Here is a 13,988-nt window from a genome sequence, read left to right as displayed (position 1 = left end):
GTGAGATCATTCTTTTATCCCCAACAATTTGGATGCTAATAAATAACTAGAATGCTTTTTTACAGTTGCCATGAAGTTTAGTGCTAAGACATGGTTTCAGTTTCGATGAATTAAACATCTGCTTCTAGAAGGGCCCAAGGCTGTTGCTTTTGAATAATGAATGTCTTCATTTACCAATAATTATTGCAGTCTTCTAGCTTAATTCTACTCTCATTGTATCTATTTTGCCTTGTAATAGGAGCATGTGAAATGGGTTCATGCTGAAATGGTAAATAAAAACTCCGAGTTAAAGCTCATTTATGTGACTCCAGAGAAAATTGCAAAAAGCAAAATGTTTATGTCAAGACTAGAGAAAGCCTATGAGGCAAGGAGATTTACTCGAATTGCTGTGGATGAAGTTCACTGCTGTAGTCAGTGGGGACATGATTTCAGACCTGGTATGTATGTTTTATCTAGAAAACTCCCTGGTGTTAGGGACCATGTTTTTGCTTAGGTTGACGTGATGGAAATCTCTGCTTCCATTTAAATTATTCTCAGGTCACTATAGGTTGAGTATACCTTATCCAAGATGCTTGGGACCAGAGTGTTTTGAATTTCATTTTGTTTCAGATTTGTGATGACCAACCATTATTACTCATTTTCTCTTGCCTTATTCTGAGAAGGGCCAAGAGGCAGAATCTTCAGGCTCCTTATTCCCCATGGTAGTGTTTGGTCTAATTGTCTTTATCTTTTGAAATGTATGTTTACCACCTAATGTCATTACATCACGGTGGCATTTATGACCCCTAGGTACCACCTCACATTTGTTGAGGAGTTTGCTTCAAAGTTGTCTTCTTTAGTCATCGTTCTGAGTGTCTTTAGCATCCACACCCAAGTCTTCAGTGTTAAAGTTCTATGAGATACTTTAGTAACCCTTTTCTTCATTCCACCAACCTAATCCTATTGTCATAGACTAAGGCATGTTACTCAGAATTAATCTGTGCAAAAAAGCCTTAAATTCAAAAATCCTACTCCCTGGCTTCAACCTCTTTTCCTTCTAAGCTTTTGACACTCATCGGGACCTCCTGGGTCCCGCTTTTAATCCCAGCTTATTTGTCTATGGCTCCTGTTCCCACACAGTGGCAACTCTTTTTCCCGTCCAGACTCTGTGCCGTGCCACACACTTCTGTTGTACTTGTCCAGGACGGCCTGGCCATTTGACCCATGCGCTTTGAGCATCGTGCCAGACCCAGCTGCTGGACCCATCCAGACTTCTGCTTTCCCCATTCCTGCTTTCACCCTTTCCTGCCTTCCTTCCTTGCTCTGCCAAGTTCCTCGCTCGTTCACCTTCAGGCTCTTTTATCCCCTCCCTGAAAACAGAAACTAAAACGCACGTCTGGCCTTTTGCACCCCTTTATGGTATTGTCCTATTTCTGTTCTTCCCTTTTCCATCAAACTTCTCAACTCACCGTCTTCAGTTCTCACCTTTATTCCTTTCTAAATTCATTGAATTGTGCTTCTGCCACTACACTCCTGAAACAGAGGTCACTGATGACCCACCCATTAGTGGCTTAATCCAGTGGTGCCATCTCCATTCCTCTTCCCACTTCACTTCAATAGCATTTCAGACGTCTACCCTCACCTTGCCGCTGTCTCCTGCTGTAGTTCCTACAGTATAACACTGTTGAATTTCTTCCCTTCCATTCCCATCTCATTTGCTCTTCTTCCTTTGTCTTCTCCTTAAATGTTAATGTTCTCTAGGGTTCTGATCTCAGTTGTTACCTTTTCTTACATTTCTCCAGGGATAGTGAGCTTGCGGCCTGAAGACTGAATTCTCTACCTTTTTTGTAATTTGATTTAAATGTCTTAGACAGGATGTATATTTTCCTTTCTACTAAGGACCCCACTATCTTAACCAGATTACTTGATACAGTTGTTACCTGGTGCCCCCTGAAGGCACCTGATTTATTACTCTTGCCCCATTTTTGCAACCTGAGTGGTGTGATCACTTAGAATTATTACCATTGCTTATTACCTTGACTTGCATAGTCTCTCTGGATCTGTTGCCAAGCTGTAAAACATTATTCCCATATCTTAACTTCTGAACTTCCATTTTGTATTTCTAGCTGTTTATTGGAAATGTGTATCTAAATTAGTAGGACCAAAACTAAATCCCCCCCAAAAGAATTGCTCTCTTCCCTTCTGTCATGCAACCGGGCATCACTATTTTTCCCATCGCTCTGCTCGATGTCCTAAGAACTTTTGATTTTCTTCCCTCCTCCTGCCTTTCTCCTTTTCCCCACTCCTCCTGAGCAGTTTCCGCTTTAGTCTTCCCTTAGAAAATCATCCACATATTCTCACATTTGCTCAAGTCAAAATTTTAGCAATTATCTTTATCATTCAGGGTCCAGTCAGGAGACAGAAACCATATGAATTATTTGAACACAAAGAATTTTACATAAAGAATTGTTAACTAGGTAAAAAGTGGTTAAATAGATAATGGAAAAAGTAAAAAGAAAACTCTAAGATACCATGGACTTAAAAACTGGAGGAAGCAACTACCATCTGTAGGGCTGGGACAATCGGAACTAATAAGATTAAGCCACACAGAGGAGGGGCCCTGTGGAACTGGCAGACCTGTGAGGAGGCGTTGGCTCCCCGGTGCTGGAATCTCCTGGTACGGGCAGAGCTGGGGTGGACCTGTGATAAAGCTGGTTCTCCAAAGGTTGGGAAAACTGCCAGCCATATTCAGCTGCTCCTAAGGACAGACAGTGGTGCTGCAGGGATGAGAAGCCTTGCTGGGGTGACTGACAGTCACGGGAACACAAGCAAGCCTGCAGGAAGCAAACGGGAAGGAGCCAGACCCTTCTTCCTCCCCCAGCCTTGGAGTCTGCCCTCTAGGGCCAGCTGGCAAAGCTGCCGTGCAGTGTGCAGAGTCCCTGCCCCAGCATCCCAAAGCGGAGTATAGAAGGGTAGAGTTGGAGCTGAGAAGAAACAACCTAATATGTGACTCATCATCCTTGATTTATCCGACCTCTGCAGGTCCAGTCCACCGCTGAGTGCTGCCAGCTCTGCCTCTCAAATGAATCTCAAGTTTAGCCACTTCTCTATCTGTGCTGCTGTCTCTCAAGCCCAGCTGGGCACCTGTCCTCTGGTCCCCTGCAGCAGCAGACCCTACCTAGTCTTGGATTCCAGTCTTGCCCTTTTATAGTTCATTCTCCACCCAGCAACCAAAGTGATCTTTTGTAAATATTAATCAAATCATTTTTCTTCCCTACATAAACTACCCAGCATCTTCTCCGTGTGCTTAGAATAAAATCCAGAGTTCTTCATTGGGGCCCGCACGGTACTATGTGATTTTTTCCTATTTGTGTACCTGATTTTTCCTCCCTCACTCATTAAGCTCTAGCTGCACTGAGCTTATCATATGGGCACTTACTTCTCTCTGATAATAGCATATTTATTGGTTTACTCTTTGTATTATCTGGTTTTGGGCTTGAATTATAGCTACATTTGCATAGCATCTTTGTCTCGTTCACAGTTTTATCTCCAGTGCCTAGAGACATACTTGGCACATAATCAAAAAGGCGTTCAACATTTACCTATTGATGAATGGAGGAATCTAGGATTCTTCCTTTTTCCTCCTTACCACCCCTGCCTCCTCCATATCCCAATATGAGTTGCAGGATGAGAGAAAAGTCGCTGACTGATCCTGAAGCACTGGTGCACACAAACCAGAGCTTGTGGGGGAACCTGCAACTGGCATGCTCAGTGCCAAGGGGGACCACGAAGGGGAAGTTTGTGGAAAGGTTGCTGGGAAGCTGTTTCCTCTGAGTAGGTGTCGTTTCTGTGGGTCTGCTGTTGGTCGGCAAGGCCTGCAGTTAGGAGCAAGTGCTGAAAGAGGAGTGGAAAAGAACTAGAGTGGAAAAGAACTAGAGTGAGCCAGAACTGGCTGGGCACTTCCGTGCATCATCCTGTCTGTCCAGAAGGACCTTCAAGGAGTAATGGCAGCTGGCCCACTTCTGCCTTCCAAGTCTCACACAAGTTTCTCCTTTAGATCAGCTCTAATTTGGAACCTGACAGCGAAAGGGATTCTGGGACATAAAATTCCCAGCTTAATGGATGGGATGATAGATCCATCCAGCATAACACCTTGTGATTGGGCCCCACTGAACTGCTCGCTGGAATCTGAACATCCTGAGCAATTTCATCTCAATGTGTTTGCAGTGTATATGTGGTTTCCTCTCCCGGATGTTCCTCTTCTTCCCTTCCTAGTGAACTTGTGCTCATTCTTTAAGACTGAACTCAAATGTTACCTCCTTGAAATATTCACAACTTCCCAAGCAGTTGCCTTTTCCTCTTTGTTTTCATAGTAGTCCTCAACCTTTGCACTTAGCAATTTCTACCATATTTCTTTTTCACTTTCCTCTAAATAGTTTAAGTAGTTAAGGGAGATTAAGGACAACTTATCTAGTGCTTTAGATGTATATGACAAGTGTGAGCCCAAAATGGTTTTCCTGAAATAGGTTATATAAAAGGCAATGCCTTTACCAAGCTTTTTCTGGTCCGCACTTGCCACTCCTGGATGACATGAAGTGGTAGAAGGGTTTTGGCTGATGGCTTCTTTTATCTTTAGTCAGCTGTAATATACAAACACGACAGCTATTCCCACTGTCTCTTTAACCGCCTGTTCAGCAGGTGTAGACCAATGCACAGCTTGCTGGAATGTCTAGTATTCCCTCTCTTCAACCTCTAGTTCTACCTGTGGCCAAGAATAATGTTTCTGAAAAAAAGTATAATGAAGCCTGCTTATTCAAAAAGGCTAGGAGGCAGCTTCAAATTCACTGTTATAGATAGGTATGGAAATAAAATTATGGTAGACATTGATTACCTGCATGATGTTAAAAGGTGTAATTTAATCCTTAAAGGATAGAAAGAGGGTCACTTTGTTTGTTTTTTCAGATTATAAGTCACTTGGTATATTAAAGCGGCAGTTCCCTAACACGTCACTAATTGGGCTGACTGCAACTGCAACAAACCATGTTTTGAAGGATGCTCAGAAAATTTTGGGTGTTGAAAATTGTTTTACTTTTACTGCTTCTTTTAATCGGCCGAATCTTTATTATGAGGTATGTAACTTTTATGTCAATTCATTCCTTTTGTGAAGAATGACAGCAGAGAGGTTCTACCTTTTGACTGTTTATTTACATAACAGTTAACTATATATATATAAGTTTTTAACATTAGGAGGTAATTATAAGCAGATTCATTAAATTAGTGCTTTATTCCTTTATCTGTTGTGCTGCATATTTCTATGGGCTATCCTTTGTTAGGTTAAATAATAGAAAACACTGTCTTGTTAGGTGATATACTATCTTTTATAAAAGATATGAGCAAGTCACATATATTTGCTAAATATATGTTCATCCTTTTTTTGTGCAAGGATGGAAAAGATGGAGTGATACCAAGGACCCTAATGACATCTCCACTGAAATTAATTACCAAGTAATAGAAATATTAATATGCTATTAAAGATCTGCCAATACTCTCTATTTAGATTTTGATACATAAACTTGAAAATAAGATAACCTAACAGCTGTCTTTTCATTCTTTCCAAACTCCTTTAAGAATAAATTTAATGTTTTTCTGAGTTTTCACTGAAGGGTTATTTATGTTTTTGTTTCTATAAAAGTAGCACCAGAAAATAAAAAAGTCTCCATCTTTACTAGTTACTGACTGCTTCTGTGGCCCCTCCTCTCTGGTAAATTAAAAAATGAGGATCAAGAAGAGAGTCTGGGAGGTGGCAGGGATGAGTCAGATGGGTTGAGGCCTATGACACAACTGAAAGAGTAATAAAAAAAAAACACTACGCTCATGAAAGAACCGCACCTTGAAAATTGTAAGTAGATGGCTACTTGGATGGTGCTCATTCATTTACTTTTTAATTTAATAAGTTAATTTTTTTTAGGTTCGGCAGAAGCCCTCAAACATTGAAGATTTTATTGAGGATATTGTAAAGCTCCTTAATGGGAGATACAAAGGGCAATCAGGTAATATAAAAACAAGCCAACTTTGGAGACTGAGAGATAACTTTCAAAAAGTAACTAGTGTTACACTGATAATTAGACTGATAAATGAACACCAAAAAATATTAACGTACGGCAGAAGATATGTGAAAATGTGATAAAGTTAATTCACTTGGTGATCATAAGAAACTGGGTGTGACATTTGCTTATGCCACAGATAATAAGCCTTAAATTGTCTGATTTGTTTTTGCTTATTTACACTTAATTGCTGTAGAATGGATCTGATGACATAATGGTGATTGTCAACAGCACATATTTAGTTAAGTATCCATTGTGTACGAGATAGAGGGTTAAGCAACTGATGTTCTAAAGGGATATAAAATATAGTCCCTTACAGTAAAGGACACATTAAAGAAATAAATTCAGTAATACATATTGCATAGGTTAAGCATAGATGGAGTTGAGAATATATATACATGTGTTCTAGGACTAATGACTGGACAGGCGTTAGTGAAGCAGAGTTTGTGTAAAAGTAGCATTTTAAACTGTTCTATAGACTTTTAGGAGATAGTAATGGGTGTCCTGGGCAAAAGAAGTTCCAGGGTCAAGTAAGTTTGAGAAAGGCTGCAGCTATTTATCCTGCCTGGTGAGTCACAGCAGATATCAGCACTTTAGAAACTCTGGCCAGCCCTGAACATCGAGAAGCCTGTTTAACTGTGTTCAATACAGTGTCCCCCAAACTCATTATTTGAACTTGAAACTCGTTTTGCACAGCATACTTGTTAACACCTTATGGACATCAGTTTGGGAAATACTATGTGGTGGGAGATAAAGTTGAGGAAAGAAAAATAGGTAACGTGAACCTCAGTGCTCATGTCTGCTCTAAAGCAAGCTGAGGATCGAACCCTACATTATAACAAAACATCAGTGTATGTCCAAGGCTTTGACATTTTTCATAACTCTTTTCCTCCCTGTGCATTGTATTAATCAGTGTCTTGAGTATGTGTGTATTAAAAATTATATTCCAGGAATGTACCGTATATATCTCACAACTGGACATATTTTACTGCAGGAATCATATATTGTTTTTCTCAGAAGGACTCTGAACAAGTTACAGTTAGTTTACAGAATTTGGGAATTCGTGCAGGTGTTTACCATGCTAATATGGAGCCAGAAGTTAAGACCCAGGTTCATAGAGGTTGGGCGGCCAATGAAATTCAGGTTAAGTATAAATATCCTCAATAGAAGCCTAATATATCCTTAAAAATATTTAAGCTTGATTTAATTAACTGATAAAATGTTAAAATATTTTAGGTAATAGTGGCAACAGTTGCATTTGGTATGGGAATTGACAAGCCAGATGTGAGGTTTGTTATTCATCATTCAATAAGTAAATCCATGGAAAATTATTACCAAGAGAGCGGACGTGCAGGTATGTAGAACTCAAATCCAGAATTTTTTTGAAAGCTGTTCCAGAAAATGCATTATAAATGTTTAGTAATTCTGTATTTTTAATCTTTATTGGATAGTATTTTTAGAATAATGAATTCTTAGCAGTTTCATACTTAAATATGGAGAAATTTTTACTTATGTTCTATTGTTATAAATTGTTTATGTGTGCTAAGATGATCTGATGTTCATGTTTGTCTCCTGAATTTTGAGTTAGTGGTTTCACATCTATAACTTAAATAACTGGATTATTTATAGACTATTTTTTAACTTAATAAAGCTGGTTATTGATGTCTATTTAGTCATTTATTTTTAAATTTGAGGGTAGCTGTTACAAATTAATGTCACATCTCTAACATTTTTACATGTAGTATGAAGCGCTGCCAGCTAATTTTACATGTTATTTTTGTATGTTTTGAATTTTTAAAAGCAATTATGCAATTTGAAGATTTCTCACACCACAGGTCGAGATGACCTGAGAGCCGACTGTATTTTGTACTATGGCTTTGGAGATATATTCAGAGTAAGTTCAATGGTGGTGATGGAAAATGTGGGACAGCAGAAGCTTTATGAGATGGTATCATACTGTCAAAACATAAGCAAGTAAGCCGCATGCCTTTTTATCACTTTTTTAAGGCAAAGACAAGTATGATACGAAAATGTTGACGTTACTTTGAGTACTTACTAAATATGTTAATTATTTGAGTACTTACTAAATACCTCAGTGTAAGACCAAAGTGCAAATCTATAAAAGCAGATGTCTGAGAGTGGGAACCAGTATATGAACCTGTACGACCTGCCTTAATCCAAGAAAAGATGGTCTATCTTTGGGATAATCCTCCAAAACTGTTTTTTTTTATTGAAGGTTTTGATACACAATGAGTTGAACCCTTTTTTCTCTGGCACTGGTATACAGCTGTATGCTTTTAATAATTTTGAAAAGGTGTATGGTGAGATAGGCATTTTGAATGTCAAGCTCATTAACCTGTGCCATCCTGCCAGCTAATATGTCAATAAAATAATTGAGTGTGGGATAAAGTTTTTCCTTAAATAAGTTTAAATCTATTTAGGTGGCTTTTAATTAGACCACATAGCTTCCCGATAGCTCCTTGGTCTTAGTCATCTTTGTACTCGTATTGCTTGTCACTTAAGAAGGGCTCAAAAATGTTGCAGTGGTAAGCAGTAACTGGACAGTGATAGTAGTATTTCTTTCCAATAGATGTTACAATAATCTAGTTAAAAGAAAAGAGAAAATGAAAGTTTCTTTAAAAACCCAGTAGAGGCTGGGCACAGTGGCTCATGACAGGAGTCTTAGCACTTTGGGAGATGGAGATGGGAGGATTTCTTGAGGCCAGGAGTTCAAGACCAGCCTGGATAACGTGGTGAGACCCTGTCTCTACAAAATATTAAAAAATTAGCTGGGTGTGGTGGAGCCTATCTGTAGTCCCAGCTACTTGGAAGGTTGAGGCAGGAAGATTGCTTGAGGTTGCAGTGAGCTATGATGATGCCACTGCACACCAGCCTGGGCAACAGAGTGAGACCATGTCTCCAAACAAACAAACAAACAAAAAGGCCCAACAGATGACTCTCAGGAAGCTTACTTTGGGGTTCAGACTCACATATTGATATTTTGAAACATAAGAAACTGCTTTACTGTCAAGAATATTCTCCTAATAGTTAAAATATTGAATTTAAAAATAAAACTCAATTTCTTAAGCAGTGTTTATCAAGAGCATATGGAAACAAAATCTTATGTGGTGGGCAGAATGGCCCCCCCAAAGATGTCCATGTCCTAATCCCTAGAACCTGTGAATATTTTACCTTATATGGCAAAGGGAAATTAAAGTTGCAGATGGAATTTAGGAGATTATTTTGGTTTATCAGGGTGGGCCCAATATAACCACATGGGTCCTTAAAAGCAGAAGGAGGCGGCAGAAAAGGTCAGATTAATGTGATGTAGGAAGGACTCAACCCACTGTTGTTGACTGTGAAGATGGAGGAAGGGGACCAGGGGCCAAAGAATGCAGGCAGCTTCTAGAAACTGGAAGGGCAAGGACACAGATTCTCTCCTTGAGCTTCCAGGAGAAAGCCAGCCTTGCTGAAATCTTGATTTTGACCCAGTGAGAATTATATTAGACTTCTAAACTATAGAAATGGGCCGGGCGCGGTGGCTCACGCCTGTAATCCTAGCACTCTGGAAGGCCGAGGTGGGCGGATCGTTTGAGCTCAGGAGTTCGTGACCAGCCTGAGCAAGAGCGAGACCCCACCTCTACTAAAAATAGAAAGAAATTATATGGACAGCTAAAAATATATATAGAAAAAAAATTAGCCGGGCATGGTGGCGCATGCCTGTAGTCCCAGCTACTCGGGAGGCTGAGGCAGTAGGATCGCTTGAGCCCAGGAGTTTGAGGTTGCTGTGAGCTAGGCTGACGCCACGGCACTCACTCTAGCCTGGGCAACAGAGTGAGACTCTGTCTCAAAAAAAATAAATAAATAAATAAATAAACTATAGAAATGTAAGACAATAAATTTGTTGTTTTAAACTACCAACTTTGTGGTAACATTATGGAGACAAAAGGAAACTAACACAATATATAACTGTATTCTGAAATAGGGATCTTTAAAACTTTATTAGATCATTTAATAATTTGTATCTCTAAATATGTTTGCAGATGTCGCCGTGTATTGATAGCTCGACATTTTGATGAAGTATGGAACTCAGAAGCATGTAACAAAATGTGTGATAACTGCTGTAAAGATATTTGTGAGTTCATTGTTTTTTAAACCTTTATAGGCTAATATAGTCATACATAATTTAACTACAGGGATATATTCTGAGAAATGCATCATTTGGTGGTCTCACCATTGTGCAAACATCATGAGTGTACTTATATGAACCTAGCTGGTGTAGCCTACCGCACACCTAGGCTATGTGGTAGAGCCTACAGCTCCTAGGTTACAAACCTGTACAGTGTGTTACTATACTGACTACTGTAGGCAGTTGTAGTACAGTGGTAAGTATTTGTGTATCTAAACATAAAAAAGTACAGTAGAAACATAGTTTTATAATCTCATGGGACCACGTATATGTGGTCGTTGTTGACTGAAACATTGTTATGTGGTGCAAGACTATATATACAGCTAGGACTACAGGAGGGAGGTATTATACCTCCAAATGGACTTAAAATATTTAACGAAGTGTGAATAGAATTTTCCAGATTCAAAAATAACAACACAAAGTTTTAAAACAAACATAAATAAAAGGAAAAGTCATGAGTATGCACACATTTTATATTGCTATACTGAGGATATGAAATTTTTAAGAAATGAAAGAAAATAATTCCTCTGAATAGAAATGTCATCAGAAAAGACTTCTCTTATGATAATCTCTAATACTTTACAGTCATCGATTAGGAAGAAAATTTAGTGCAAAATAGAGATTATAGTGAATCATTTTTAGTCCAGATAATGGTTGTCTACTCATAAGAAATTAACTGAGCAGTCTTTTAGCACTGTATTTTAACTTTTTTTCATCCTGTGTGTATGTATTATATTTGAACAGCTGGACTAACTGGTTCCTCATGCAAGACCTGAGTTCCATGCCTTGGTGGGTAGAGGCCACTACATTTTTAACTTTGAGGCTAAATAAATTTATGAGTTTATTAGACTATCTTATACTGACCAAATTAACAAGAGTGTGATATATAAATCCGAGTGAGTGCTAGTCTCTTAATTAAAAATTGGGGATATCTGTCCAGGACATTCTTGTGGCTAAATCAGAGTACACAGGAACCCATACTAGTTTTTAGGACTTTACTTAATGAGCACAAATCAGGTAAGTATGAGGAATAGATTGACTCCCCTATAAAGCATACGTCTTGGTAATTTAGTCATTATGTCTGGGGACACTTTGTGATTCCTAGGGCATATGGCAGGCCTTGTGGTAACAGATTGTTTTCTTCATATCACTGTAAACCCCACAATGTGTTGCAGAAACTATAACTTGGTCTAGTGACAGAGACTTGAGGAATAGCCTAGTCTTAATTCAAAATACATTAAAAAAATTTCAATGTTTTGGGTGGCTTACATTGATAACTAGTTTTAAACCAGTTTAACTACTTAGGATAGCCTATCCTTGCCCTCATTTCTAAATCCCAATTGCCTTTATCCATGTCTGTTTCATTACAGCATTTGAAAAAAAAAATGTAACAGAGTATTGCAGAGATCTAATCAAAATCCTGAAGCAAGCAGAAGAACTGGATGAAAAACTCACTCCATTGAAACTGATTGATTCTTGGATGAGAAAGGGTGCAGCAAAATTAAGAGTAGAGAGTGTCGTTCCTCCCACACTTCCCCGTGAAGACCTGGAGAAAATTATTGCACACTTTCTTCTACAGCAGTATCTTAAGTATATACAAAGCTATTTCTTGTCCTTCCAAGTTGTCTGTATGATTGTTTCTTCTTTTTTAATTGCAACAGAATAAATGGTTTTGCACTTATTTCATGTGAACTTTTAAATGCTATAGAAAATAATTACCTAATAAACTTTAATTGATACTGTAAGTTAAAAAAGAACAAAACTAAAATACTTTCTGTAAAGATTGTATTGACATTCTTTTAAGTTTTATTATTTCAAATCAATGTGTTATTTAAAATTATTGCACATATAGTTATTTCTTTGGTAAATTTCAGTTTGTTTTCTGTAACTCCTTCAGGAGACTCCTGATTGTTGGTCTTTATGTTTTGCAGAGAAGACTACAGTTTTACAGCTTATGCTACCATTTCGTATTTGAAAATAGGACCTAAAGCTAGTCTTCTGAACAATGAGGCCCATGTTATTACTATGCAAGTAAAGAAGCCCGCGCAGAGCTGTTTCAGGGTAACTGACTGCCTATTAATTTCCAGTTTTGTATATTTAAAAAAGTATATTAAAGACTATGGGAAAAAGCATCCAGGTCTAGTTGAACCCAAAAAGAGAGAAGTCAGTTTTCTTCTTAGATTCTGGGTATGGAAGGGAGAAAATATAACATTGTTTTCAGGGGAGATAGTAAGTTGAAAAATTTAGACTAGCCTTATAACATAGACTAGGGCTTCCAGCCTCTTGGAATATGAGGACTCCATTTTAATATCCGATTTTGTGATGTACCCTGCTTTCTTAGTATTGATTGTGACCAGCACTGGTTGAGAAATCTGTGCTGCTCCAGAGGTTGAAAACCAGTTATAAACCAAGCACTATCAAGTCTGCAAAAGCATGCCAAGTACCACTGTCTAAGGGTACTTCAAGCATTCTTCAGAGCTTCTCTGACAGTGTAGCTCCTTTTATTCAAGATAGAGCTTATATTTGAGTAGAAATTTGGAGATAAAACAACTAGACCCCTGGATACTTAATTAAAGAGTTAACTGATATAGAAAGAGTATTTTGAAATTATTAATCTCATGAGAAAACTGAATAGCTGAATTTTTACTAGAGTGTTTGCTTTGTTATTGTTTTTATAGGTTGAACCATCTCAAACTTGTTATTCTGAACAACCTGATAAAAAGGAAGAAAAAAAATCAGGTAACTTCCAGAAGAAGTCCGCAAACACGCTTCAACAATCTGGTTCTAAGAATACAGGGGCTAAGAAAAGAAAAATTGATGATGCCTGAAATGAGTGTTACTAAATTTTCTAAGAAAAGATTAGTTTATGCATGTATACACCATTATTTTTATAGTCAATCAAAAGTTTAATTTTAAAAACAATTTCATTGATATTTTATATAAATGGCGCTATATTTTCAGAGCTTATCTCTGAAGATTTGAGCTTTTTTTTTTTTTTGGAGACAGAATCTTATTCTCTTGCCCTGGGCAGAGTGCAGTGGTGGTGTCGTAGCCCACTGCAACCTCAAACTCCTGGGCTCAAGCAATCCTCCTGCCTCAGCCTCCCGAGTTGCTGGGAGTACAGGTGTGCACCACCACGCCAGTCTAATTTTTCTGTTTTTAGTAGAGACAGGGACTTAGGCTGGTATCAAATTCCTGAGCCCAAGCAATCCTCCTGCCTCAGCTTCCCAGAATGCTAGGATTACAGGTGTGAGCCACTGCGCCCAGCCTAAGATTTAAGATTTTGAGAACCTGAAAATTGGAGATCATAAATTATGTAATTTTAAAGCATGAAATAAGGGGAAAAAAATAAATCATTTTTTATGTAAAATCCTTTAAAGGTAAAATACTTGAGAATAAGTTCACATAATTAAGTTCTTTATGCCTTAATATACTTAGTTGCTTTTTTTCTTTTGATATAACTTTTTGATAGCAGTGTTATAGTGACAGAGGCTCATCATTAAATGTGAGTGATATTTTAAGCTGAATAACGTAATTTGTTATAAAACCAGTTTCAGAAATAAACAAAAAAGGAATAAGGCATTGATACAAATGATATTAGCAAATAAGATACTGCTACATCTCTATTTTAGTAAAATAAAAGTATAAGCTTCCTGAAACCACTGTCCTATTTTGACATTTCACAAAGAATGGCTCTGGTGTACTACAGCTGTGGT

General features: G+C 38.0%; 1 protein-coding gene across 1 annotated transcript in view; it reads left to right on the top strand.

The window, feature by feature from the left end:
- RECQL (RecQ like helicase) overlaps positions 1–13,150 on the top strand; it is a 31,283-nt gene extending 18,133 nt beyond the window's left edge. Inside the window, exons 6-15 of the mRNA XM_069490185.1 lie at positions 239–437; positions 4,942–5,108; positions 5,948–6,029; positions 7,078–7,226; positions 7,320–7,437; positions 7,919–8,057; positions 10,127–10,218; positions 11,643–11,862; positions 12,204–12,333; positions 12,951–13,150. Of these exons, the coding sequence (XP_069346286.1) occupies positions 239–437; positions 4,942–5,108; positions 5,948–6,029; positions 7,078–7,226; positions 7,320–7,437; positions 7,919–8,057; positions 10,127–10,218; positions 11,643–11,862; positions 12,204–12,333; positions 12,951–13,100 (1,446 nt within the window). The 3' untranslated portion in view covers positions 13,101–13,150. The remainder of the gene's footprint in view (positions 1–238; positions 438–4,941; positions 5,109–5,947; positions 6,030–7,077; positions 7,227–7,319; positions 7,438–7,918; positions 8,058–10,126; positions 10,219–11,642; positions 11,863–12,203; positions 12,334–12,950) is intronic.
- Positions 13,151–13,988: the final 838 nt, after the last annotated feature.

This window comes from Eulemur rufifrons, chromosome 16, assembly GCF_041146395.1.
Source record: "Eulemur rufifrons isolate Redbay chromosome 16, OSU_ERuf_1, whole genome shotgun sequence".
NCBI lineage: Eukaryota > Metazoa > Chordata > Mammalia > Primates > Lemuridae > Eulemur > Eulemur rufifrons.
Note: the sequence above shows the minus strand (reverse complement) of the source record. Positions and strands in the feature narration are given on the sequence as shown.